The 27994-nt window shown below is 33.4% G+C and overlaps 1 protein-coding gene across 1 annotated transcript; it reads right to left on the reverse strand.

The window, feature by feature from the left end:
• Positions 1–432: 432 nt before the first annotated feature.
• On the reverse strand, positions 433–14562 carry LOC116352320 (rhythmically expressed gene 5 protein). Its single transcript, XM_031784827.1, has 3 exons — positions 13649–14562; positions 7068–7248; positions 433–2278 (listed from the first exon to the last, which is right to left on the reverse strand). The coding sequence occupies exons 1-3, from the start codon at positions 13748–13750 to the stop codon at positions 1674–1676; spliced, it is 888 nt and encodes a 295-aa protein (XP_031640687.1). The 5' UTR covers positions 13751–14562; the 3' UTR covers positions 433–1673.
• Positions 14563–27994: the final 13432 nt, after the last annotated feature.

The raw sequence follows: 27994 nt of genomic DNA on the forward strand, positions 1-27994 counted from the left end.
ATTTTACTTTATTCAATTCAAATTAAATATGTTTGTATTGATTTGTTTCTTTTTCATAAATCTAATATATCGTTTATTGCCTATCAAAAATCACATCTTTTTTGCTTAAAAATTACAACTGATGTCTTTTGACCATATTTTTTCATTGGATCAACCTTAACACCTGTCATTAGCCTAGCTTAAAAATCTATTTTAAGGCTCGTGCCATGTGTGTGTGTGTGCGCGTGTCGTGTGAACCATTTTTTTTCGTTCGACTAAATTGGCATGGTATTTTTTTTTCTTCTGATTTTTAGTTATTATTTCCAAATGATGAATAAATGGATAAATCTCCAAATGGCTGCGTTAACATTGTCTGAATAAGGGAAAAGCTCATCGCACGTTCACCAGCACACACAGCACGATTATAAAATAAACATCGTCATCAAAATGGTGTAAAAGGAGTTAATCTTCGAATTTTTATTTCCAAACATTTGGAATACATTTAAAGTACCTTTCAATATCACAAAAGATACACACAATCAAAATACATATATTTTCTTTGCAATGTTTGCCAATTGGTCGTCATCCGAAAGCAACTGTTTAAATCACAACACACATACACATACATTTGCCATTGAAATGCGATACATGCATTTCTATTTGCTAAATTGTGATTCAACATTTATTTTCGGTTTGACTGCGCCACATTGACGGTTTTTTTCTTCGTTCATTTTGTAGTTAAACAAAAAAATACCCTACAAATTACACGACAAAGAAAAACAAATACATAAATGTGCGCTGACTATTTACAAATGAATGAGATAAAGAAAATTATGAATTAAAAAGAAAAAAAAATCGGTCGAAACAAAAGATTGTTGTGTTTTTGTTATGCGAAAATTTTGATGCAGTTATGATGTGTAAATGTGTGAGTGTGTGTTTTTCTTTTAAATTCATTCTTGGTACTACAAGACACATTAATTTGAATGACAATTTTTGCTCAATTCTCAAGACGCACGTTTTAATTTTGTCGCTAAATACGAAGACGACGTTTTCTATTTCGAATGCAATATTTGTTTGTTTGTTTGATTGCGTTTTGAAAAAATTAAAACGTCGACCCCGATCACGACGTTATCCATAAAATTGATTTCGAAAAATAACAAAATATAAAAAGAATGGCATGTTGTCAATTGGCAACATTGTCATTTTAAAGCATTCATTGTCGTCGTCGTGTTTTTTTTTTGGTTGTCAAAACGAAAAAAAAGTGATATGGAAAATTCTGAAATTTCAATCAGAAAAGTGATTGTCAAAGAGCGCCTTTTTCAAAATTTGAAAAGTGATTTTACTTCGAAGAAGTCGTTTGACTTCTTAAGAATGACCAATGACGACCGTTCTTCTTGAATTTTCTTGCATTATTCACATTGTTTTCGTTTTGCATGTTTTTTTTTCTCATTTTCTTTTTTATGGTGTTTCATATATAAATTAAATAAATTATGTTTACAAAAATAGTATAATAATGTTAAGTATTTAACTAAAATGTGTGTGTGTTGTGTGTATGTGTGTTTATGTGTATAAAATTATCATCTTTGTTGGGATTTTGTGCGTTGTTTGTTTAGTATAAGTAAATGTTGATCATCATCAAGTTATTTTTTTGTTGTTTAGTTATTATTTTTGTTTCTTTGAACTGTAATGGTGTTTTAATGTTGTGTTTTGGGCGTTCGTCTTGCGATCGTCCGATAATTTGTGTAGACCGATGTGTCTGGTTGGATGCGTGCACTTGAGATTTGTGCATTTGGTGCGGCTGGCGCTTCAAGATGTGTTGATGGTAATTTTGATGATAATTTTGATGGAAAATATCCCGTGCCAATGGTCATTGCTTCACGATCATCATCGATTGGAAGTGGTTTTGTTTTATCTTCATCGACCGGTGTACCGTCGGGTTTAACGCGAACAATCATTGGACCAATCAAATAGTTGGATGGTGCATTCACCGCTGGTAAATCATATTGATAATTGATATTTGTAGCAAATGGCAAATGATTTCCGGGATCTTCATAACCTTGTCCATACGACATATCCATATCCATGCTATACTCAACTTTATCGTTTGGTTTATTATTGATCATTTTTTCGTCGTTTTTTGGCTTCTTTTGCTCAACAGCGACCACATCGTCGTCATCATCCATGCCATCAAACAATGGATTCCGTTCAAAGAGACCGGTTGGCTGACGAATCGGAGCCTTTGTTGTTTGCTCCTTTTTACCTTGCATCATTGGATGTCCGTCCATAATCGAGTCCCAAACTATTTTTTTAAAAAAGAGAAAAGAAATTAGAAATAATTCCATTCGAATATTTGGTATTAAAAGCAAAGAAAAATTAGAGAAAGAAAACATCAAATCAAAAACGCACACAAACATTTGCAAAATTCAAATGAACCCATTATCGATTTAGGTCATAGCGAACTCATACACTTTATATTCAAAGTCAATCAATTTTAATTAATCATATTTTTTTTAAATGATAATTAGCAACAAAGCCAAAGTGAAATTGCACCGAGCAAAGTCAATGAGTTCAATGTTGCACATGCAAACATTCAGTACGCTATTTGGGCTTGGCTATTTGTCGATAATTTATACAGATAATAACTTAAAATCTGTTTTGTTCTTCTCTGTCTGTCTCTTTCACTTGCCGTTTATTCAAACAAATATACAAAAATCGTCTATGATTGCGTGTGTGTGTGTGTATGTGGGGAGCGGGGGGATTTTCGATTATGCACAATTTACCTACTTAGCGATCGTAAAAGGTGAATGCTATTAATTTGTTGTTTTTAATTCTGTTTCATTCCCGCTATGTACACTTTTGTGTCGTAAAATCCGTTGCAATTTGCAGCACATTTTAAATTCGAATGTTTATTACGTTTGTTTATGTAAGCGCGCACGTATTTTTCTATTGTAAATTTCTAGTTAAACATGCAAGGTTACTTCCCAATTGCTGTGTACAGATATCCTTCCGTCTCTTCAATTTCAAGTGAAATAATTGGCTGTTATTTTTTTTTCGCTTCCAGTAAACAGATCTATTGATATTTAACTTGCAAAGTTAAACAGAAATGCGGCTTTTTTATTGCAAAATACATTTATAGTTCAAGTTACAACAGAAAATATGCCGGGATTAAGTATGAATTCTATGTGGCTTTTTAAATGGATTTTCCCATTTTTTTCCTAGTTTCGACATGAAATCTTGCAACAAGATTTACACGTTCCGTAATAAATAAAATCTGTTTGTAAGACAGCAAGCAAGTCAGAAACAAAAAAAAAAATCAAAACTAGGCTGCTTTAAGCAGATGAGAACTATTCAGATTCACCGATCTCGGCACTTGTTCGACAATGTAAGCGAAAGATAAACAACAGAATTTCGAGAGAGCGAGAGATAGAGAGTATAGTAAATGCATCACACAACACATCGGATGCACACGAGTGCATAAGAGAGTGAATATAAAAAAAAAACATTTTAAAATGCAAAGGCCGTTTTAAGTCACGATTTATGAGTTTAATTTACAATTTAATTGTTATTTCTCGTTCGATAGTAAATGGTTGGTTTATAAATAAAATTTTATTTTGTTGTTGCAATTGCTATTCGTGTTCGGATTCTCGGTTCTTCATTTTGCAAACTGGATGCGTATAACCAATACTATTGTAATCTTGGCTATAAATCAGATCCATGACCATCCCATAGACGATGACAACAGCAGAAAGAAACACAAGAGTATCTGCCAATCGGTCAACTTTTTACATACATTTCTAAATATGAATATACACACACACACTGTTCCCACATTCATGGGAACCAAACACATGTTACACGTACTCGTACATTATATATATGTATTATTGTATTTATTTGTGTTTGTCTTTTTTATTCGGGGTTTTGTATGTTATTTATTGTGGTGCTTGCGAGCGAACCGATTAAATCGGATGAGATTGGATCACAATCTTTGTGCTTGGGCAGCAGAAGCAACGGCGTACAAAAATGGCAGTGAGAGAAGGAACACAGAGAGACACAGAGAGAGAAACAGCGCACATTACTTAATCTGACATACAAGAGTCATCGCATTTTAAAAATAGAATATTGCATCGTGCATAGAATTCGCAATTAGTGTATTGAATTTTTTTTTCTTCTTTTTCTTTTTCTTCTTTTCGTAATTTGTAATTAGAGACAGACAGACAGACATGGAGAGAACCCTTTCAATAACTATGCGACGGTGATTTGTATTACGATTGAATATCTAGATTGAGCACGCTACATGTGCACGAGCGCGCATTTCGAAGTTTCTCGAAGCTTTCGACTTCATTTTCGATTCGAAAGAAGAGAAGAAGAAGAAGAAAAAAAACATATCAAATTGAAAATTCTTGAATCTTCACGCTTTGGACACTACTACGAAATGCGGTTAACCCTCAAACGCACACGTGGGGTCTCTTAGGCCCTAAGAGTTAGTTTTTTGAAAAAATCACAAAAATATAAAAAAAAATTGGAAAATTTCGCTGAGCGTTTTCTTTTTTAATATCATATCTATGTGATAAAATCAAAAATTTCAATGTTTGGTGCATAAATGAAGTTTTGGGAAGTCTTATACAAAATACTAACGTAAAAGCACAACGGGGTCTTTTGGACCCCAAAGTATTTTGTATGGGAAATGATGTATTCTGTATGGGCCAATATGAAACTCATGTAGATTTGTTGACACAACAATTTACATTTCATCAAACAACAACACAGTAAATTGTTTCGTCCGTGACGTATACTGTTCATCGCAAATCAAATGGCATTTGCCATTATAATATATATTCATACATTGTTTTTTTTTGGATAGGATAGATCCGTAAGATCTCCACAAGAGCTTGATCTAAGCGTGCATACGCCGCCGCATGATATATTCGTTCGTTTTTCTGTGTTGCTTCGACGCGCAAATCAAAGCAGGCGTGCCAATCAAGTATGTATCATGCGGCGGCCTACGCACGCTTAGATCCAGCTCTTGCGGAGATCTTACGGATCTATCCTATTCAAAACACAATGTATGGGCATATATCGTGAATTTGGTGAACGTTGCTGGTGTGGCAGGGTTTGCCTTGTTGCGAACGTCTAACAACATGTTTGCCAAGTATGGAGGAAGAACGGAAGCAGCGCGATCTCATCGCACTCCATATAAAGCAATGTAATTGGTTTCGATCACGCAAATGTGCTGCCACCTGGTGTCTCAGAGTTAAGCTGATATATCACACATGCTTCTTGCAAATGCAGAAGAAGAGGAAGGAAAAATGTTTACATAGGGTTGAACTCATAAATGCCAGAGAGCTACAGTGTTCAAAGTGCGATCGCCCTTCGGGAAGCAGTCTCGAGACTCGATCTATATTGATCTCACATATCGAGAGGTAGTTCGGCGCAGTACACGAAGCACATTAACTGGCCAACGACTGTCGATTAGCGATATTAGTGAAAGACACGACTGTCTGAAAGTCGTACATATCAATAACTACCAAGCATTTTGGCTATAATTGATTTTTTTTCCATAAAAATCAATATTAAATTGTGATGCTGTATTGGAAAGTAAGGAATAAGCTATGGTTTAACTATAAAATGACATATTTTACTCATTGGATACCATTTTGCATAAGTTTTGTATGAAATTTCTCATGGGTCCAAAAAGACCCCACCTGTGCGCTTACGTTACTGTTTTAGCCTGTGCGGTTAAGGGTTAAATAACAAATATCTGTTATTCGTCGTTGTTTTCTTCTTCTTTTGTTTTATTCAATAAATACAAACGATGTATAACAAACAACAATTCGAATGAAGAAGAAGAAGAAAACAATCTATTTTGCACGAGAATAATGCAGAGAAAAAGACGAAACAGTGCCAGAAAGTTGTTAGATAAATGTCGGCTAAACTGATGATGGAAATTTCGTAGCATGAAATGAAAAAAAAATATGCAAAAGAATGATGAATGCGAATGGTCGCAAGCGCGGAGGATTAATTTGTGTCTCAATGCTGTGCGAATAATGCACGTAACCGAATGTGTGCTGAAGAATAAAAATGCCAACCAAATGTTGGCTCATCCACACAGTGAGACACAAAGAGCGTTTACAAAATGTTGCAACCGAATAAGAAGCATGTTGCACACACAATAATATTCAACAAAGACCAAAGGTGCCATAATCACTTTTTTTTCTCTCTCTTCATTTTCTCTATCTTTGATGTGTACAATGGCTACTGCAATGCGACTCAATTCAGTCGTGTACGCTTTTTTCATTCGTTCGCATTAACATCATCTTCATAAGAGAGGATGGATTAGATAACTGACAATAAACAAGAGTATCCCGTCAAAATTATATATATATATATATATATGCGGCAATGTGTTACATTTCTGTTTTCAGATTGGCCGTACACAATGCATCTTTTGACTACTTTCTTGCTTTTTTGTATTGTTATAATCTGTCTGTTTTGTCTGTGTATTTCAAAATTCTTTGGAAATGAAAAAAAAAGAAAATTTATTCACTTCTCACTGTCTTTTACCACTGTCTTTATTTTTGTTTCGCTGAAAAAAATGTGTATAAACGATGAATTTTGATTTGCATAAGATGTGATCGCGCGCATTCGGATCAATACACACATGCCCATATTTATTCAGAAATGACCAAAAAAGCGAATAAATCTCTTTTTTTCGTCCTCTTCTGTAAATGCACATAGTGTCAAAATGAAATGAGTTGCTGCAAGGCAATCATTTTAAAAAGAAAACAGATTCCATCGGAAGAAACAAAACCATCCGTCATATATTGGCATGCATGATTTGCGTGACTTAACTGCGTGTTTAAAAAATGAATCGAAAACGAGAAAAAACACATGCAAAAAAAACATACACACAAAATATATTAAACACCGTTCGAACATGATGTGATTTATGGATTCGCAAAATATATTGTGTTTATTTTCCATTTTAATGTAAAGAGGTCATCTTTTCGAGATCTCTCAAGAGATGAGATGAGATGCGAAAAAAAAAACGCAGCAACAATAAATTCGTGAAAAAAATTTATACTTACTTATGTCGTTGGCACTGCGTTGATATGGATCCATGGCATCCAAATGTGATTCGTTCATTTGCTCCAATTTGGCAACGCCATATGACAATAAATCGTGTTTACATTTTGGAACAACTGTGTCGGCATTCGATTTACAATATTTGCTCACTTCTTTTGCAAACATCGAATATAAATATGACATCTATGCATTGGTGATGATGTTATTTGTGCGCAATGGCGAAAGTAGGTCCAGAATGGCGACAGAAACGTAAAGAGAAAGAGAGAATAAAAAGAAAAATTAATTAGTTTTGTTGTTTTTGCTATTTGCTTTTGTCACATAATGTTTTGTTCGGTTTATTTGTTCCTGTACATGTTAAATGGTTTTTTTTTCTTTCTATTTTGTGTTTATGTGTGTATTGCTTCATCGATCATATTCCAAATTTATCGTCGTCATCGTGTGATGACAAATTAACAACAAAAATTTCGAATTTGCGTAAGAAGCAATATTTGTGGCCAATATATATTTTGCGAACTAAAAATAAAAACGAACACACAATTTTACCGCATAAATAATGCATTTATCGGTATTGAAGTGGTTGGGTTTATTTGTTTACAATGCGGTCGCATCAAATTCATCATAGAAAACTTTCAGTTTGTGTTATGGCTTTTTTTTAAATATTCGATGCGTGCATGCGTGCGTGTTTTTTTTTTCGGTGTAAATTGTCACCATTATGTAATGGCATGGAGTGTATGTCACCTTGTTTTGTGAGTGTAAGCGCGCGCGGGCCACATCATGTGTGGTATAATATATATTATCGGAGACAGACAGAGAGAAAATATAGCGCGCGTTCATATCTTTCATACGCAATCTTTTATTATATATCAAAATCGCAATATCGATTATATTGCGGAGACATATGCATACACTTCACGTTCATTCATTTGGAGTCGAAACAAGTATAGAGTCGTTGCTAATCAATATGTAGAAATTGTTTATGAAAAAAAAAAACGGTTTTTTGTTGTTGGTTTGTTCGTTGATTATATTGGCAATTGCAAAGTAATTACCAATGAAATGAAGAAGAAATCGGGTAATTTAGCAATAATCGCTATAATCGCCCTCAATGCTGAGAGCTGTTGCTACTGGCTGACTGGCTGACTGGCTGGCTGGTTTGATATGAGAGAGCGCGTGCGCGCATCATGTTTATATGGAAATTTTTGTTCATATATGATCACAACGAATCAATGTGAACCTTCGATGTACATGATAATAGCGCTTGTGGCGATATTTGTCAATACAATATTGACAGCACTTGTATGTATTTCGTTTCGTTGTTGCCCCCAAATCAATATCGTTATTACGCATGGCACAAAACTTGTTTTTAACGTAATTCATACGTTTGATTTGCACCAAACACACTAATAAAACAAGAACCACACACCGATCGAACGATTGCTTGATTATGAATTTTTTTAAATTAATCGACGAAATATATTGATAATCAAAAATGTAAAATGAAGCTTCAATTTGAATAAACAGGTAGATTGGTGCAATCGTTATTGGATACAAAATAATAATAATAATAAACATCCAACAACCACAAATAACGCGAAATATGAACAAATGTTTCATATTGAATAGGCAACAAAACTAAATTCACAAAAAAACCCAAATTCCATGTGCTCACCAACTTAAAAGTAAATGTAATTTTAATTGTTTAATTGTCGATAACACATATTTGTGGTTTTTTTTTCGCTGTTCGATCGTTCATTTATTACTGCATTCGGTGAGTTCATTTAACAAATGCATATACACACACGCATTTTTATGTGATGGCGTTTTGCAGTAATATGCATTCATTCATTCACCGACGCTCTTTAAAATTCACACCACTGACGATAAATACACACCAACTCAACAATTCATTTTCAATTTAGTTTTTTTTTTTTTGGTTTTGTTCATTTGTGTCGGAATGCGTTGATTTTATTTGGCTGATGGTTTTGTGTACAATTTTTTGTTGGTCGATGATTGTAGCAGTTTTGTTTTTGTGTGATTTTTATCAAATCCTTTCTTGATCGAAAACAAAAATCGCTTCAAAATGCCTCAATTTTATGGTTACAACGTGATTAAATGAGCATTGAAATAGTTGTAAATGTGTACGCGCTAAGTGAAGCAATAATCTATTACATTTGTTCAGTCAAATATTATATTATATTAATCAAACAGTAGCTAAAATGCACAAATGCAAGCGCGCACGAGCGACTACGTGCCGATTGTTTTGTTGCTTTTTTTGCTGGTTTGTCGACACAATAAAAAAAAACATTTGCAAAACAAATGCATAGACAATAAATGAATTCATTCAACAAATAATGTTTTTCGTCGGTTTTCACACACCGAGAGAGCAAGAAACGCCGACGCGTGAGCATGATGGAAAATCATCAGAATTACCAAATAGAGACATGAAGCATAGGAACGAAATAAACAGAGAAAAAAAAATACCAAATTGGAGGAACTGAATAAAGAAAAAAATTATAATTCGTTTATGCTATTTACAATGTTTAGTACCTGAAGCTCGTGCGCATTCAAATTAATTTTTCATAGTTCACATTCACACAGATTTTTCGCGAATTTTCGTTTCTCGGTGTATGCGCAAGCGCATAGAAAAATGAAACAATGAACACATAAAATGAAAAAAAAATATTATACATCCATAGCAACACACGTCTCTTGGCCTCACATTGTAGTCATTGCCTATATTTGCAGTGCTTTCGCTTTAACCGTCGCCGCTTTTTTTCTCTTGTTTTCTTCACATATTTTTTTGGGTTGGTTTTTTGCGAGTCATGTGTGGTTCAATAGCCCAAAAAGTAATGCATTTAAGAAAAAAAATCTGTACATGCGTATATTTTAATTGTTTCTTTTTGCTTCAACTGAAAAAAGGCATTTATTGAAAATCGCTTGCATCTATCACACATTCATGTCTTTTTCTCTGTATTATTCATATTATTTTTTTTTGCTGGCGTACATTTCTATGCACCATTTTATAAGTATTTTTTTTTTCATCGCTGATGATATATGAAGTGAAATTGCATATTGACGACGCAACGAGCACACCGTAAAACAAACATGGAAGCGATAAAGAGATTGGTCATAGCCACAATGAACAAGAAACAAGTCACATCTTATTTAAATGCATGCGATATTACTGAATTGGACACATTTTGTGGTTAAGTATTGATGATATATGTTTGAAATTAGAAATTCCATCCAATTCATTTTGTTGAAAGTGATAAAAGTCACCACACACCAACCCATTCGACCTGATGATCAATGTGGTTTAAAAAAACAATGTTCACATACACGCACAGTCAGTTTGGTCACTTTTGTACAAGTCACTGAAATGCTTTTCCCTTTTTTAAAGATAAAAAAGAAAAGAGACGGTCGCTATAAAAGTGTTGGCCGATGAAAGGAGCGATAAAAAATAATATAAAGTATATGAGTAAGTACATAAAATTGAATAATTAAACAATAAAATCTAAAGCGAAGTGCATAAAATGAAATTCGGAAATAAGTTGTAGTTGCTTTTTCGGCAGCATGTAATTGTAAAATGGTTTTGATTGACTTTTTGGTTCCGTTAATTTCTTTCGTGTCTGTGTGTTTACTTGAATTTGCACGATTTTGTCATTTCACCTACAGATTTTCGTGTGTTTTTTTTAGCCATTTTCCTTCGTTCACTCGGCTGGAATTTTTCTTCTCTCACATTATTGTTAATCATAACAATTATCTCGTTATTTGCACATTTCTTCTTCTTTGCAGCTACTGCTGTTGCATGGGCATTCCATGTTTATGATTTTATGGCATGCTTTAGACCGTGCAATGTCGTGCCCAGAAGAGAAAATATGTATCATTGACAACAGCTAAAAATGACAACGACGAAAACACAACAGCAGTGGTATTAAGACTCTCTCTCTGTCTCTGTCTGTCGCCTATGTCGACTAGAGATACATGTGTTCGACAGAAAGATATCGAATAGACTCGATGAAAGGAAAATCCGCAAGAGAACGAACTTGAGAAATTGTGAATTTAACATTCAGCGAAATCGTATTGCATTGCATTTATTTATATGTATCGGGTTTTGTTTTTGGTTGGTTTTCGTTTTGCTGCTGCTTTGGTTGCTGTTGTTGTTAAAGCAAGTCAATGTACAAGGCAATTCGATAGTGGCCTTAAACATGAACTGTATGCGCACGAGATAGAGAAAGAGTGACATGAGTCTTATTTTGATTCATGATCGATTTATTATGCCTGTGCATTATTGTATCAACCGCCTTTTTTGTTCAATTCAAATTCTAGTACACATATTTTTGTGTAATAAATCATAAACGGCAAAGTGAAGTGCACATTCGCGACTTATCTGTAATTCATCTAAATGGATTCGTTTAGATTTCGAATATGCAAAAGAATAGAAGCGTGCGTGAAAGATAATTTTTCGTTTGTATAATTTTTATTTCATTCAAGCACATTCAATGCACACATTGTACACGATCTAACCGGATAACGGTATGTTTCACACCATTTTCACACGTTATTGCGTTGGATCGTCGCTTTCAGGCAGCTCACGGCTACGAAATTGATTTCACAAACGAAAAAGTTAAGAAAGAAAAAACACACCAAACAACGGCATAGAGAAAAGAAGGAAAAAAACCTCGCAGATGCTAAATGAAGCATGTGTGCAAATTGAAAATGGAATGAAAACACAAACAAAACAGTACTCACAGTAGCAACAATAATAAAAAAAAAACTACAACTGAATATGGTTTCTATTCATACATATCTAAAGCTCCATCTCAATTTCCATTGCTCCACGATCACTATCTTGATGAAATCATAAACACACTTTCAGCCAAGCAGTTAGACCAATTGAAATATTCTGCAATTCAAAGCATATGCATTCTGTATTGTGAACTAAAATAGCGGTTAGCAAACGAATGTGTGTGCGCATTTTTGTTTTCATCAGCTGCAGCAACCAGCAGATCTTCTTTGTTTGTAGTAGATTACATTTTTTTTGATGTGGATCGTTTTTTTTCTGTCTATCGATATTCTTGCACAGAAAATGCGAACGATGCAACGCGTGCCGATTTGATATCGATGGTGGAAAACCATCGGCCAATTCAATTATACTTTTAATTTCGATAAAATAATTCGCATTCAGAGACACACTCAAAAACTCATGAAAGTAACTAAAACAAAACAAAAATTGTAGCAAACAATTAAATTGAAAATGAAACGACTTATTACCCATTTACTAAACATTCACTAATTGTAAAGAAACAACAAAGCAACAACAACAAATGAATTACTTCATATATATATGAATGAATGGAGAATTTATGCATACGCCGATTGAATGTGCAATGCGACACGAAAGAGAAAACACAAACAACCGAGCAAATTGAAATATGCGTGCGCCCGTCGTGCCCATGTGTGTTGAGTTTATGGGGACAAATTTTTTTTCTCTCTCACTGTCTGATTGTGTGTATTTCAAATTGTTTTATTAAACAAATTGCGAGCAAACCACAAATAAACAATATCAACTAAAACCAACAAAAAAAGATGTTTTTTTACACCATTTGAAATGAATAGTAAGTAATTATGCAAAAAAAAACTGAACCAAAGAGCAGAAAAATGAAATATATGTAGATTATTATTCATAGCAATTGGCAATAAATGCTGGTTTGTCGCTCTGTATTTCATTCTTTTTTTGTTCGTGATGTATTTGTGTGTGTGTGTTGTTCATAAAATTCATCTGAAAAATGTGTCACGTATTTGGGCGTTATGAATCGATGATGACAGAACAATCGGTGATTGTCGATTCTCAATCATAACCAAGTACAAATATTTTTATTTGACCCTTTTAATTTTGGCTTATTATGCAGAAATGACACAATGTTTCGCCTCTTCAGTGAATGAATCATCACAATTCAACCGACACCGATCGACCGAATACACACGAAAAATCGGCAAATTGGCATTTGTGTTTTTCTATTCAACAAGAATGATCGGCACAAAATTTGCGTAGACAAAACATGCCATGCCAGATGAAGCTCCAACAATTTGTGTGTTGGTTGAATGGATTTTATTTTGTTCGTCTTCTTGTTCGCTGTTTTGCCCATTATTTCTTTTGTCCTTTGTTGAAAACTCACAACACAAAGTATGAAGTACGTTTTCAATTTCAAGTATATAATATTTTACGATTCGATATTGTTGTCAATATGAGCTACAATTATGGAAGTGTGATTTTCAGTTTTTTTTTTCTCTTCGTGTGTGTATGTCTTTAGTTCTTCCTTTTCGATAAATGCAAAGATGACACCAGAAAAACATCATCATCTCATCAACAACCTTGAGTTGTATTTTTACGCGTACGTACATATATGAAAAAAAAAATCCAAGAATATATCCCTACATTGTTAAATTTCAATAATGTTTGTGTATTTTTATCGCTTTTATTTTTGGGCCCACCAATTAAGGCATACGATAAATTTTTATGAAACGAAGAAGCAATATCAATGATTTGAATCAAAACGAATTAAACAAATAGATGATGACCTACCTTTTCGTTACGTCCAAAGAATTCCCACATCGGAATGGCGGAGCCGGAACACATTGACAACAATGTTGTCAATACAACAATTGTGTAAAATAATTTTGCCATTCTTGATTGTATGTTCGTTACTTTTCTCGTATAAAAAAAAATCAACAAATACGAAAATAATGATTCTCAATTGAAAAATCTCTCACTTTTTACGATTTTCAAACCAGAGAATGAAGCGGGTTTAAAATGACAAAAATTCGAAATCGTCGACTTTCTTATATGTCCCACTGATATTTAAAATACGGCACGTTATTATAGTTTCAAGAGAGAGAAAAATCGGTGTTTCTTTCTCGTATTCAACAATTACAAAGTCGATTGATGTTTACTTGTTATTATTATTATATATTTTTTTTCGTTACTTTTTTGTTTTATGAATTTCTCTTTGAGGTTTGCTGTTTTGCTACTTAAAATTTCGATCAGATCAGTTTAAACGTTTCACTCACGCGCACACTCTCTTTAATGATCTCTTGTGTTCTGTGTTTACTGCTATTACTTTGTGTTCAACACGAGAAAGGTTCGTTTCGTGTTTTGTATGTTCTTTTGTGTTCAAATAAAATTTAGTTCCGGTTTTTGTTGCAAAAAAAAGCAACAGTTTATCACGTTTATGCTTTTTCTTTTTAAAAACAATACACAAAATGCGCTTGATTATTGATCTTCAATATAGTTTTTGTTTCATTTCACATTTAAAATTCGGTTGATGTTGCTGTGTGTTTGTATTTTGGCACTTACGAAGTAAATTTGTTTTAAACAACTGAGACAACAATAACTTGAGAAAAGGAGAAGACAAAAATCGTTGTTTCGATAATTTGGAGGGAAAAAAATTTAAAAAATGCTTGTGCTTTTAGTTGAAGCTCTCGTTATGGAATGAGTAACCGCATTGAAAATCGCACAACTTTATATATACAGACAATCGGCTTTGGCTACTGACGTCACAGAAAAAGCAATGCGCGAGCGTGCGCGCTCCCTCTCTCTTTCACACTCTTGCTACCGACACACACACATCCGCCATACTATACGCTCGAAATAGTCATACGAACACAGTTCACATACAGCATACGGTATTCACCATGAAAGCATGCGAAGAAGTAGACAATGAATACAGGAGAGACGAGCGAGTTTGATTTGCGTGTTGATGTTGACGCCAAACCGTAGTAAATCAATCGAGAAGAGAAATAGCGACATGGCGGCAATGACTGTGTTAAACTATGGATTTTTCTTTTGTATCTCTGTCGCTCTCTATCTCTTTTCGATGCTGCAGCTTCTTTTTTTTGATCATCTTCTCTCTGAATTCGATTTCGAGTTTTGGTTTCGTTATGTTTTTGAATATATATATATATATATATATATGTATTGTTGTTGTTGCTTTCGATTACGTTAAATGTTGATCACGATATTGAATTTATAAAAAAACACACCAACAACAAAATGCTTCGTATAGAACGGAACGAAAATGATGTTCTTGATGTTTATTATTTTCGTGAGCATGCGATGATTGTGCTTGGTAAAATTGCAATTAAAATCGTATGCAATCATCGTCATCATCATCGTCGATGATTATATTCGATGAATTTAAGCCAATTCGATTCACTGTCAGTCAATAAACTTTATGATGTTTTGTGGTTGGCGCGAGTGCACGTTCATCATGAATTTTGTTTGCACATAAGTGTTATTTCTCATTTTGTGTATATTTTGTCGACGTAATCGTTATTCAACAAATTTAATCGAATGTAAATGAAATTCAGTGCGATAAAGGGAATCGATTGGCTGCCGTTGATGCCATCGACAGCGTAAGATGTAAGGCTCGTACGAACTGTCCGTACTATACCATAATTTTTGGCTATGATTTGATGATGACGAATGATGAAGAGAAAAAATAGTAACAAAAATGGCAAAAAATGTTAAAAGATGGTAAACCACGCGAACGTTCCGCACCGACCCACAAAAAACTATTCATCGCAAAAATGTTTTTTAGCGATGGTTTCGTGTAAATTCACAGTTTTCAAAGGCATTCAGTTTTTGGTGTAATTAATTTCGTAAACCATGTACTCGATTTCTGCTGCACTTTAACGCATAGTAATGCACACATGAAGCGTTTGATGTTGCAGTTTCTATTAATGCATGGCATACCTAAGTAGGTAGTCGCAAACCATTCCATGAACATTTTCTTGTTCAACTATATATGACACAAGATGATCACCGTTGAAACAGTGAGTGATAGAGAAAGAGAGCGAAAGAGAGAGAGAGAGAGAGAGAGAGAGATAGAAAATGCGTGCATCGAGAAATGCAATAAATACCCACCGCAATACAAACAAGATTATTATGAGTAAAAAATGACAAATATGTGTGAAAAATGCCCATAAGAAAGTAAAGAAGAAGAAAAAAGAAAGAGAAAAACAACAACTAGTAAACTACGGTTGAAGAAAGATTACCGCTTGCGGCTTACGTGCCCGATTGCATCGCCCGTCACATTTCTATATTTGTTACTCTTTTTCCGTTGGCTATTTCGTTCAAGAGAACCGTCATTATGCGATTTGTCGTGATTTCTAGTAAAAAAAATAAAATAAAAAAAACGAATTTGCTGGTTATGCTATATAAAGGTTTTTCCCATTTAAAATTTATTGCAATTTTCTACTCCTCTCCCTATCTCTCTCTTTCTCAATTTAAACTTTAAATATTTATGTAATTATTCAATCATGCTGCGGGTATTTTGTCATACATCAAAATTGCATCAAACCAACAAACTCATTTGAAGAGACGCCAATTATTTGTTTATTTTTCTGTCCTCTCCTCGCATCTCATCAATGCACCGATAATCTGATTGCAGCAGCAGTGCCATCGAAAGAGAAAGAATGCGGGCATATGTAAAGTGAAACGTCAAATCTTTTCTGAGCGAGAGAGATAGAATTTTTTTTTTCATAAGCGCCACATTTTACGAGAATTAATGGGCCAAAGATCAATATTAATTTCGTTAAATCATTTTCAGTCAGCGAAATGGGTACAATTCATATCAAATATTGTATGATCGCTCGATATGGCGATAATTATTAAAATGGCAAACGAAAAATTAATACTGTCCGTTTGCTATTTATAGCACATGCATATTACATTATTATTTGTTTATATTGTTGTTGGCCGATTTGATAGTGTGGTGCATGTGGAAATTTCCTGTGGGTGTGCTATAATCATATCATAATTTGTCACGTTTTACCGATCTCGACGCTCTTTTCTCTCATTCTTTTTTTTTTCTTAAACTTACAATCAAAACGCGCGGTCACCTTTGTAAATACACATTACAATGAAGAGGAAAACAAACCACAAATTAAATTAAATTAATCGTTTTTGTGCGCCAACCACTTGAGAGTGTGCACCGTTGCAATGACATGTCCGCGATAAAAATTGCTGTATGTACGTCTCTGTCTATCCTGTTGTATGCGCTCTGCGCCGTTGACGTCGTTTGCAAATTGCATTTAAATGAAAACATTAATTTCCTCTTTTGATTTGGAAAACACAGCTTTAACGGCACATATATATTCTTTGTTTGTTGGCATTTGTATGTTTTATTTCTGTCTGAATTTTTGTTATTCGTTCACGATATTCTGTGCCTACAATTTTGCTGTTTCTTCTTCTTGGTGGACACTTTTTTTGGGCACTTTATTTTTGGCCTTTCTTTCAAACATAAATCATTTAAGTGCAATTACACAATGTCCGCTGTTAACCGGAAAGATTGTATTTTTTTTTTTTTTTTTTTTTGTTGAATTTTGCAAAATCATCATCTGGCGACAATCACAAACAAGCACGATTCCAAATCACATAATCAACATTGCAGTTAAGAGAAACAAAAAAAAGGGATTGGTCAGAAGATGAACATGGTTCAAAACATACTCGAGAAAAAGAATACGCACATACAGCGGCATAAAAGTGTCGCTGCAGCAAATTAACAATATGTAATCATGTTGTTTATGTGGGCAGAGTTAGATTCGACAGCAACAGAAAAAGACGACGACGGCGACTGATGAGATGAGAAAGGAAAAGGAAGTTATGCGGCATTGACCGTAGGTGCAACACAATGTCGAATAACCCCAGATACGGTCGCTGTTTTTTACTCGATTTATAAACGCATGCGCCCAAAAAAAACGAATTCCCATTAATAATTAACTGTTTCTTGTACATTTTGCGAATGCAATTTTCGAAATGATGGAATATTTTTCGTTGCGGCCGCTGTGGGCTAACAGTAAAAATTAATATTGATATTTGCGTCTGGCGCTACTAATTTATAATTCGCGAATGAGTGGGCGAACGAATTCTTTTTTTTTCGGTGCTCGCCGCACGTTTATTTTGACTTCAACGACATAAAAACATCGGATTAACATTCCATTTCCATTCAAAAGGCAGATTCACATATAGCCATATTAAGTAAAGGCCGAATTATTCACGCGACCATATTCCAGTTAATATTACTCTTTTCACCCTGAACCGTATTAAGTTCAATTATGAAATCGTCAAGAAATGCGTGCTTATTATTAGCACAAATTCTGTTTAAAAAAAAATCCCAGGAAATGATTAATGAAAATCGGCTTTTTGTGTCGGATTCGCTTTTAAAATCTTCATTTGTACGCGATTATTTTATCAATGCTTGTCGAGAGAAATGTTTATTTCTTCCGAGATGTTATTTCTCAGAAGAAGAATTGATCATCGACTTTCTTTGTTTGATGACATGAGACATTTGCAAACGGATCTATGGTTTGTGGTAAGTCTACATTCGAATAACGTTGATGACTAATTGATAATGCGAACTTTTTTTTTCTATTTGTACTCTGTTTATTTGTTTGTTGACTGTTTTTGTATCGATTTTTTTTCCTAGTAAGAAATTCCATTATTTTGCGTATTTTTTTTTTTTTTTTTTTTTTGAATGAGGTCTTCTTCAATCTGAATAATAAATTGAAATTCCAGGTGAACGAACGAAGTCCGCGATATGTCGTTCTAAATTTGGCGAGCAAAAAAAATGTATAGGAAAAACATCGCATTTATTCTCAAACAGTCACGAATAAAAACCAAAATAACTCGGCCAGCTGACGTGAATAGAAAGCCGTAGAAAAACAAAGTCTTCTTCTTCCATGAAATAGTGATTGCTACTCTACGATCGATGATTGGCTGATGAATTGACAACATATTAAAATTTAAATATAAAATCAAAATGGAATCGAAATAGCAAAATAACAAATTTGATCATTAATTAGTGTTTCGAATGTTTATTTTGATTTTTGATGACTTGTTCTCCTTTACGGTATTTTTTTTGGTTGAGAAAATATAATACGCAAAAATTGGCGTCATTAAGTAACAACAACCATCTTGACAAAGTGTACAATAGATTTATCGGTATAATAACGAGCATGCAATGGTCTGCGGGTAAGCGAATGAACGCGTGCGTTTGTTGATTATGAAGCGCAGCGCAATAATAATGGATTGGTGCCGTTTCTTTTGTGCTGTCTGCGGAAAGAACAAGTCATTGGCTTTGTCCGAACAATACATGAAAGAGGCGAATGCATTTTAATGCATGCAGCCAACGATATTATTTTAATAATAAACATGCAAACCGTTGATTCGAAAGTTCGTTGATTCTAGATTTGTGCTCTTTGCTAAAAAAACATTCTATGATCGATGTGGGGTTTTTCTGATTTTTTTTTTTTTTTTTTTTTTTTCATTTTTAAAATCCTCCATCTGTTTCAATGTTGTTGTTTTTGCCTCTCAGAATTAAAGTAGAACACATCGTAGAAATGATAAGCAGCAACAAAAAAACTGCCCTGATTATGAATTAAATATTTGCTTTCGAATGAGAGTAATGTGGCAGCAGTGAAAAAATACACGAAAAATGGAACGTGATTTCATACCGTAATTCTTTGAAGTGATTGATGAGAATGTCGTATATTGCTTGCCGCACGTGCTTATATAAACAATAAAAAAACAAATTGAAAGAAAACGGAATATCAAAATGCGCAATGTATATGAATCAGATAAGAAGAAGAAGAAGAGGAGAAAAATAATAGAAGAAGAATAGTCCATAACAAAATGGATAAAGATTTGACAAAAAAAAAACCGATTGAATTTCATTTTTAGCGATGACACTTTCGCCCAGGTATTTCGTCATCATCAGTCGTTTGTTTTGTTGTGTGCATTCAATAGAAAAAACTGCTGAACGTGCTTCAATACCATTCCGGTGTATTTCTTCGTTTTGTTCATTTAGAATATTTTGCACGATTTTTGTGGTTGTACGTTTTCTTTTACAGAGAAGAAAAATACTCTGAGACACACGAAGAATGCATGATTAGACCGCTTGACATTGAAGCCACGTCAAATCAATATTGTTTGAAATGGGAATATGAGGCCAGAAAGTCGGAAATTCAACTCTCTTGACGTGACCCGTCATTTACATTTGAAATGGCGTGCTATTTCCCTTTCTCTGTTTCTCTTTATTTACTTTTTTCTTCTTCTCTATTCGGCGCTCTATTCAACTACGGTCAAGTGATTCAAATGCTATATACGCCAATATTTTATGACATAGATGACCAAAACAAAATGAAATGTAAACAAAAGTCAAAGATAATTGAGTGGATTAGAATGAAAACTCGACTTTTACGTTTCAAATGGGATTTGAGAAAACAAGTCCATTCACTCTAAGAACAAAAACGAACAATATGGGTCCATCGTACCCATAGTGCAAAATGTAAGAAAATAATTGAAATAAGCAAAAATGTGAAATTTTGGATGGCATGCTGTCCGCAGAAGGTACGGTGTGGAACCTCGATTTTTTTCGAACCCACTACTTTCATTTCTTTCGACTCAACTTACAGTCGAGTTTTTATTCTGATCTATTCAATTAAAAACAGTTTGATCTTTTTTATCGCCATGCGATCATCGACTATATTTGAGTCATCATGGGTCTATGTTATTGACGCACTAAACTGATCTATTACATGTTTAATGACGTTGATCAAACATAAAAAAAATGGGACGAGTAAGAGATCCGGACATAATGATATGAAATCGCATTTTCGGCATCAAGGAATAGGAAAACCGAATCGAATTCATCAGTTGTTTATTTTCAAGCTGATCTATTCTCGAAATTGGATTCGAATAAAAAGAATTTGTTTTTAAAAAGAGCAAACAAATAATAAAACTTATTATAACCATACTCAATTTCAAAATCTCTGCAGAATCATTTCACGAGCAATTGGTTAACTAGTCTGAACCTATGATCCCGACCAAATCGATTAAGAAGAATCTATGAATATTTATCATAAATTCTCATTCATTTTCTTTGTTACGCTCGATATGTCAATATCAACCTTTGTGTTCCCCAATCTGACTTAAAAATTATTAGTTTATTTTTTTACGTTACCATTTTATTGATCAGATCCGTGAACAAATTATAACTCGATATAAATAAAAAGAAATAAAAAAAAAATTGATTTCGTCGAGATAGAAAAAAATGCGCAACGAAAAAATGGCAACATTTCTCTGATTGGATGGATTGTTATCTATTCAAATTGAAATATACTACAATGTTCATCGAGGTTTGGTGTGTGTTTTTCGATTTTTCGAATACAAAATAACATTTAAAATGGCTTAATTTTCGCATTATTTAGCCAGAAACGTCTAGCCAGTATTGTTTAACACGCCATTTGTTTTTGGATCAATAGATAAGAGAAACAATTGAATCGGTCAATTTAATGGTTGATTTTTATTACTTTCGGTGGACTTAATTTTTTTGTGCTCTCTTATCTGCGCTCACATTAGCTGCCGTAATTTGCATTCAACTTCTACCTTTTAATGGATTCAATGATTTCACTCTGGTGATAAATTTTTTCGCCGCAAAGTTTGCTTTTTAAAGAACATCTCAAGATCTCTTATTTATTCACCGCCAAAACTGGCTGAATCTTTTGAGTTTGTACATAATTTTTTTACATTATAAAAATGAAAAGAATTTATGAAATTTATTATGAAACATTACCTATCTATCATAATTTTGGTGAAACCAAAGTATCATTATTTGCTGCTGCTCAGCATATGACTGAGAGCTGAGTAATGCTGGAAACAGATGCACGATACATATTCCCCTTTCGCTTCGTATGTGCTGCCGTTGACGCTATTGCCGCTGCTGTTTCACTTACGCGTAAAATACAACGGCATCAACGGTAATACACTATACCAGCGAACATACGAAGTGAAGGAGAATATATGAGAGACTGAGAGACGTCGAATCTCATCTCTTGCTTTCAAGAGATTTTCAACATTCCTATTCTGTTCTAATTATTTGACGCAGAACAAATATTTGAAAATTTTATTATTTATCTTACTTTGCAAGTAAACTGGATGAAACTCCAGTTTAAATTCCAATAATAGATTTATTGCCTAAAATGATAAAAAATAAAATTCACATATAGTTGACGCTGCATTCTATGCAAACTTGTTTTCCGTTGCAACGGACTAAGTGGAAAGTATACGCTTATTACATAGAATGCGCCAACTATATGTGAATTTTATTTTTTTATCATTTTAGGCAGTAATCTTATCGCTTCTTAACTTGTTTACATCTGACTATAAAAGTTCACATGTATCAGACTATACAATAACACCTTTCCTTTTACGAAATGAAACATTCTTCACAAATCTAACTGAATTGATGACATTTTGGCAACAAAAACGTTTTCATCACCCCAAACTAAGAGAAAGGTAATTTTGAATTAATTAGCTATGAAATATCGGGACGGCAATGTTGAAATTTCTATTGTATTTTAAACTATACCAAATAATTATTTTTTGCATCAAAATGTTGCTATTCGTTTGACGTGGAATAAATTACAACGTAGAATTTAGGTTTGAATTTCATTCATTTTTATTATTTGAATATTAAAAGGATCTCATCTGACTATAAAAGTTCCAGACTGCTCAAGTTTGATCAATTCGAAAGCTTTAAAGAAATGTTGCGAAACAGAGCATAACAGAAGTGAAAAAAGCAAACAACAAAGAAATAGTCAACCTGATATGCGGATCAATTACTATGGAATGCAGTTGGTTGTGTGTTGATTTGTTTATGTGACGGCCACGAAAATTGACATTGATTCTAAATTTTATTGATATTTTATTCAATTAATTCAGATGTGTTTCGCGCAGTCAATTTTGTTGAAACCATCAAAACAAACAACAAAATTCGTGTGATCATTGTCAAACAGCTCATCAAAGCACTTCACTTTATTATTACAGTATTATACGTGTGTTCTAGCGTGTGTTACTAATAATCTATAAAATTAAAACTGTAAAAAAAATCATCACACGAATGTAATCATTAATTTTAGTATGTGCTAAACAATTGACGGTAATTTTCGCTGAAAAATATCAAACAATAAACCAAAAATATACTCAAATGATGAAAGGCATGTTGAACAATTTTTTAGCATTCAACTTCTAACAACCATTCACATTCTGAGTGCTGTTTAATGGGCAATAAAACTCTTATCGTAAAAATGTTCAAATTCCAATGCAGTTTATGAAATACGTGATTTATCATCAATCACAGCATTCACTGCACATTGTATTCGTACCAAAGTGACGTTTTTTTTTTATTAACAACAACGTGGCCAATATGGTTTGTGAAAAAAATGTACACCGGTTAAAATGCCTTGAAAAAAAATAAAAATAACGGAATTATTCGATCTTCAAATGTTCTTTTGAACCGGAACTCGAGCTCTGGATTTTTTTTCTGTCCTGTAGTGTGAATCAACAATGGTATGATCGTTGGAAGTGTTGCCTGGAAGGCAACTACATTGGATAATTTAAAAATAAAACACATGAAAAGTGAAACACAAATGATATACGTATTTATTAGCATATATTAGCAAGTCATGTTGGCAACTCTCTCGATTCACATCTCGGGTCTCAAATTGAAATCAATCGAGCGTCGAATGACGTTTGTTAATTCAATTAAAATCAAAGCAATCATCACAGATTTAAGTAAAGTGTTATGCAGAGCAAAAAGAAATTTTCGTCATGGTTTTCCGGTTATTAATGTCATTAACCGATGCGTTCTTTGCATACCATAATCTGACTACCGTTGTTGCTTCAATCCAAGAACTTTGTATTTTTAGAATGGTAATGTGACTATCATCGATGTAAAATAGCCGATATCGATGTCATGTAAATTCTCGGTCATTGCATAAAATTGTTGAATTATTTGTGTTGATATTCGATCTTTTTGACAAAAAGGGACTGGTGTTCACAGCAACGATGTGTGTGAGATAGAAAGAGATATCAATCGTCACATGTTGTGTACACATATTTTGACGTTTTCACCATCGATGTGCCGATATGTTGTTTGACTGGTTCACCTTTTTACATACATTTTGTTGTTGTATTTATTTTAGCTGTGTCGTCTTGTTTTATCTTGAATATATAAGATTGTTTTTCACTTTTTTTTCCTTCACATCGACTTGACTTGTCATCGCATTGGGATGCGCATTGAGAATGGCCTTGAGCATCATTTGAATGGGCAAGAATAATGCACTCAAGCAATAAAATGCACATCAATTGCCTATATATAAAATAACATATTTTAGAATGTTTTGTATATTGTGTGCATTCATTCTATGCTCATTTAAAGATATCGATTTTTTTCATTGCATTCCGTTCGCACAATGAACACATTCACACATTCACACATTCACACATCTTTATTTCAAAGAGAGAAAAGAAATAACACATCTTATGAAAAATAAATGGGTTTTAATGGTATTATTCCATATTCATTTCACAAATGCTAATTCTTCAATAAAACACATTTTTTTTATTGAAATAAAAAGCAGCCGATGAGCAGTTGATGAATCTTCGTTTGTTGGTTACAACATTGTTTGCATATTGTTACAAATTTTTTAAAAAATTTATTCATGCTGAATCATAAAAATATGATCATTAATTTGTTTGCTTATAATTGCAAGGTGTTAAGTTATTCAATGAGTTGTTTTTTTTTTTAATTTGTCATTTCTTTATGCATGTGTTGAAATGCTTAAGAATAAATACCATTTTCTATTTCCATTGTAAGCCAGTCTTAGATTGTATTCTCCGTTATTTAGATTGCGGCCATCGGAGAAAGTGAATTTTTCAACCGTGATTATATTTCGTAACCAACTTGACATCAATGACACACTATTCGTGTGTCGTGTGGAATATTTTTTTTCTACGCTTTATTTTCTTATTTCACACCATGTAAAACACACCTTTTTTTGAAGTATTGATGTCATATACATCAACGAAGACAGTAGTATTTACCTTTTTCATCACACAATTGAAGTGCATCGAAATAAATTACGTTGATCGTTAATTCCTGGTCGCTGAAGAAATTCAATTTTATTGAAACAAAAATAACTCATTATTGAGAAATATAAAAGACACTTGTACGGATTAACCACTCCAAACTGGAAATAAGTCTTAGACAAGTTTATGGGCATACACAATGGACTTAATGGTATCAATCATTCTTGACAAATCAATATGCCGGTATTTTTATCTCTCTCGAACTCATCGACAACAACATCGACATTTCTTTTTTTAAGGAGATTTTGCAACAATATCTGAAGTAATTGTGTAAAAGTAAACAAGTGAATAGATCTTTACTTCAAACATCAAAATCGAAAGATTTTCAACAATCATGTGACCATATCAAATTTACATGTTTAAAAGCTTAAGAGACATAAAATAAGGAAATATTCAACATGACATGACACATTTAAAGAATTTTGATAAATATCCACGCATAATTTACCAATCAGTTCCTATTTCGAAGTCTGGCGATATTTTTGTGATAAACCATCAACGAAAATCCATCAAGAGCAAATGGCGAATAAAAATGACATAAAATGGATGAGAAAGTTATTTTCCTTGTTTGATATCGATGGCCAAATGCCAAAACGAAATAAATATGGGACAAAAGTCTCAGTCTTTTAGATATTCTCATTGGACACGTGCTCAGTAAAAAGGTTTCATTGTTTCTTTTTTCTTCTTCTCAGCTGCTGTGAAACGATTTATGACACTCAATAGTGAGTGTGTGAGAAAAAAATGTATGAAATGGCATAGCTGGCGATGATTTCATCCCTCAAAATAAATGTATGCTTCAGTCGTTTAACGGTTATCTGCCGGATGTATATCTCGTGTTTTTTTATCTTTGCTAGATTCATTCTTTACAGTCTATTGATCTTCAGACTAATTCTATTTTAAAAGAAGAACATTCGAAAATGGAATATTGTGTAAAATGTTCGAATCTATTTAGCATATACCGCCATTCAAAAACCTTTTCATCACCTGATCTAGATTAAATGTGTACGTCGTGGCGTCAAGCTGGAGGCGCTAATCGGTAACAGTGACGCAAATATATATAAAAACGTTCATCTCTAAAATGGTGATTAATCCAAGCACGACTAATTAAATGCATAATTCTTTTTGGTTAAGAACGAATGAGAACAGGCGAGATAGGGGGAGAGAGAGATAAATTCGATGGAAAAATATACGATGGAATGAAAACGACCTTGTGCCTTTAAATTCATTCTATTAGCCGGTTTTTAAGTCATAAAAAATCTCTGTCAAACGACATTATGACGCGTGCGCGTACAATTTTGTTTTTGTTTTTTTTTTTCTCTCGGCTCATCTGCCGTTTTTACGGTGCGCATTTTTTTTGCATATATTTTATGCCCTTGTTCTTGTACAGACTGCACATTCTTCGACGCTGAGAAAATTTTTATTCCAAAAATCAGAGCATTTGTTCGACACGGATTGGAGTTCATTCGTCTTGCTTGAAATGATTTTGATTTTATTATTATAGGTACATGTATTTAGCGCGATAACGGAAAGGTGAAAGAACAACGTTTTTTTTTTGGTGGTTTTGCTATAATTTTTTTCATAATAATTATTATTATAGCCTTTTGATTATTTGGAATGCAGTTATTTTAAATAAATTGAATGCATGAAATCGATTTTGTGAGTTCGAAACCAAATATCTGTATATTCATGTGAAAATAAATGTGTTTTCGAAGTGATTTTTTTTTTGGTTTATCTTGATTTCGTCGTCAGTTTTTTGAACTTTCAGCGACGATAACATCAAGTGATGCTGAACACTGTGGCAACAAAACGGCCATTCATCTGGTTGTGTAGACGAAAATTTAAAATTCACTCCATCGCAATCTATGTCGGTTGCAAATTTGGATTGGCGAAAGAACAAAGAATATTTTGTGCATGAACTCTGACTTTTGTTTTATTACATAGAAACGATGACGCAGATATACCCATTCGGTGCTCAATATATGCTATTAATGTTAATGATTCTTTTTGTTCTATGCATGGTGTGAATGTGGTTCAAAATGGTATAAATAACGTGTTCTAAAGAATTTTTATCATTATTGATCTTGCATCAAAATCATATTTAAGCGAACGTCAATCGATCGATGAAAGCGTGACCATTAACTTATCTAAATCAATCTTCCGTATATTCATGTGACAATAAATGTGTGTGTGTGTGACTCTCAAGAAAATCTACATCTTTTTGTTGCACGCGACTTTAACCGACTCTCCATTCTAATTCAAATGATAATTTGTTTGCGCACGTTTCGCTTATAAATGTTCAAAATTGATGAGCTACCGCAGTTAGCACTATTCTATAAATTTCATGGCATTTTTTTATGGTTGCTTTTTTTCACATTCCATATTGTTACGTTTTCTATGCCTTCATTTATGGTTCAACTTTGTACTTTTGGATAGAGCAAAACGTATTGACGTTACTGATGCATGAACTGTTTTTTTTGGTCTGTGGTCCAAACGATGCGACTATTTTTGGTGATACGCCGTCACAGAATTTTATAACACAAATACAATTTTATGTGACTTTTCGAATGGAATGTAGTTGAACTGGTCATTGGAGCCAAATGTCTTGGCACCGGTGACAATCATATATTTGAGGTTCGTGTGCGTATGAAGAGACGCTCCATCGCATTATCACATCATTTAAAATGAAGCACATTCATTTTCATTTATTTTCGTTTATTGTTTTTATATTTTGCTTGTTTGATGCTTTTTTCTGTATTTCTATGCTGTTGTCATGATTCGATGACAATTTCTATTCAAATAAATGGTCTCTGTGATCGATTAATGGATATCTAATGACTATAAATGACCTGATCAAACTCCAATTAATCTCTGAACCGTATTTTAAACAAAAATTTTAGTTTTATAATATAGATTCGTTTAAGTCAGATCAAAATTCGATGT

Source organism: Contarinia nasturtii, unplaced genomic scaffold, assembly GCF_009176525.2.
Source record: "Contarinia nasturtii isolate CC-2019 unplaced genomic scaffold, AAFC_CNas_1.1 Cnas_scaffold_187, whole genome shotgun sequence".
Classification (NCBI taxonomy): domain Eukaryota; kingdom Metazoa; phylum Arthropoda; class Insecta; order Diptera; family Cecidomyiidae; genus Contarinia; species Contarinia nasturtii.

Excerpts from the sequence above, each read along its gene's own strand:
- LOC116352320 (XM_031784827.1), bottom strand. The coding sequence starts at position 13,750 with ATGGCAAAATTATTTTACACAATTGTTGTATTGACAACATTGTTGTCA. Across the intron at positions 7,249-13,648 it reads TCTTTGGACGTAACGAAAAG|ATGTCATATTTATATTCGAT; the intron begins GTAGGTCATCAT and ends ACCAATGCATAG. Across the intron at positions 2,279-7,067 it reads ACGCAGTGCCAACGACATAA|TTTGGGACTCGATTATGGAC; the intron begins GTAAGTATAAAT and ends TTAAAAAAATAG.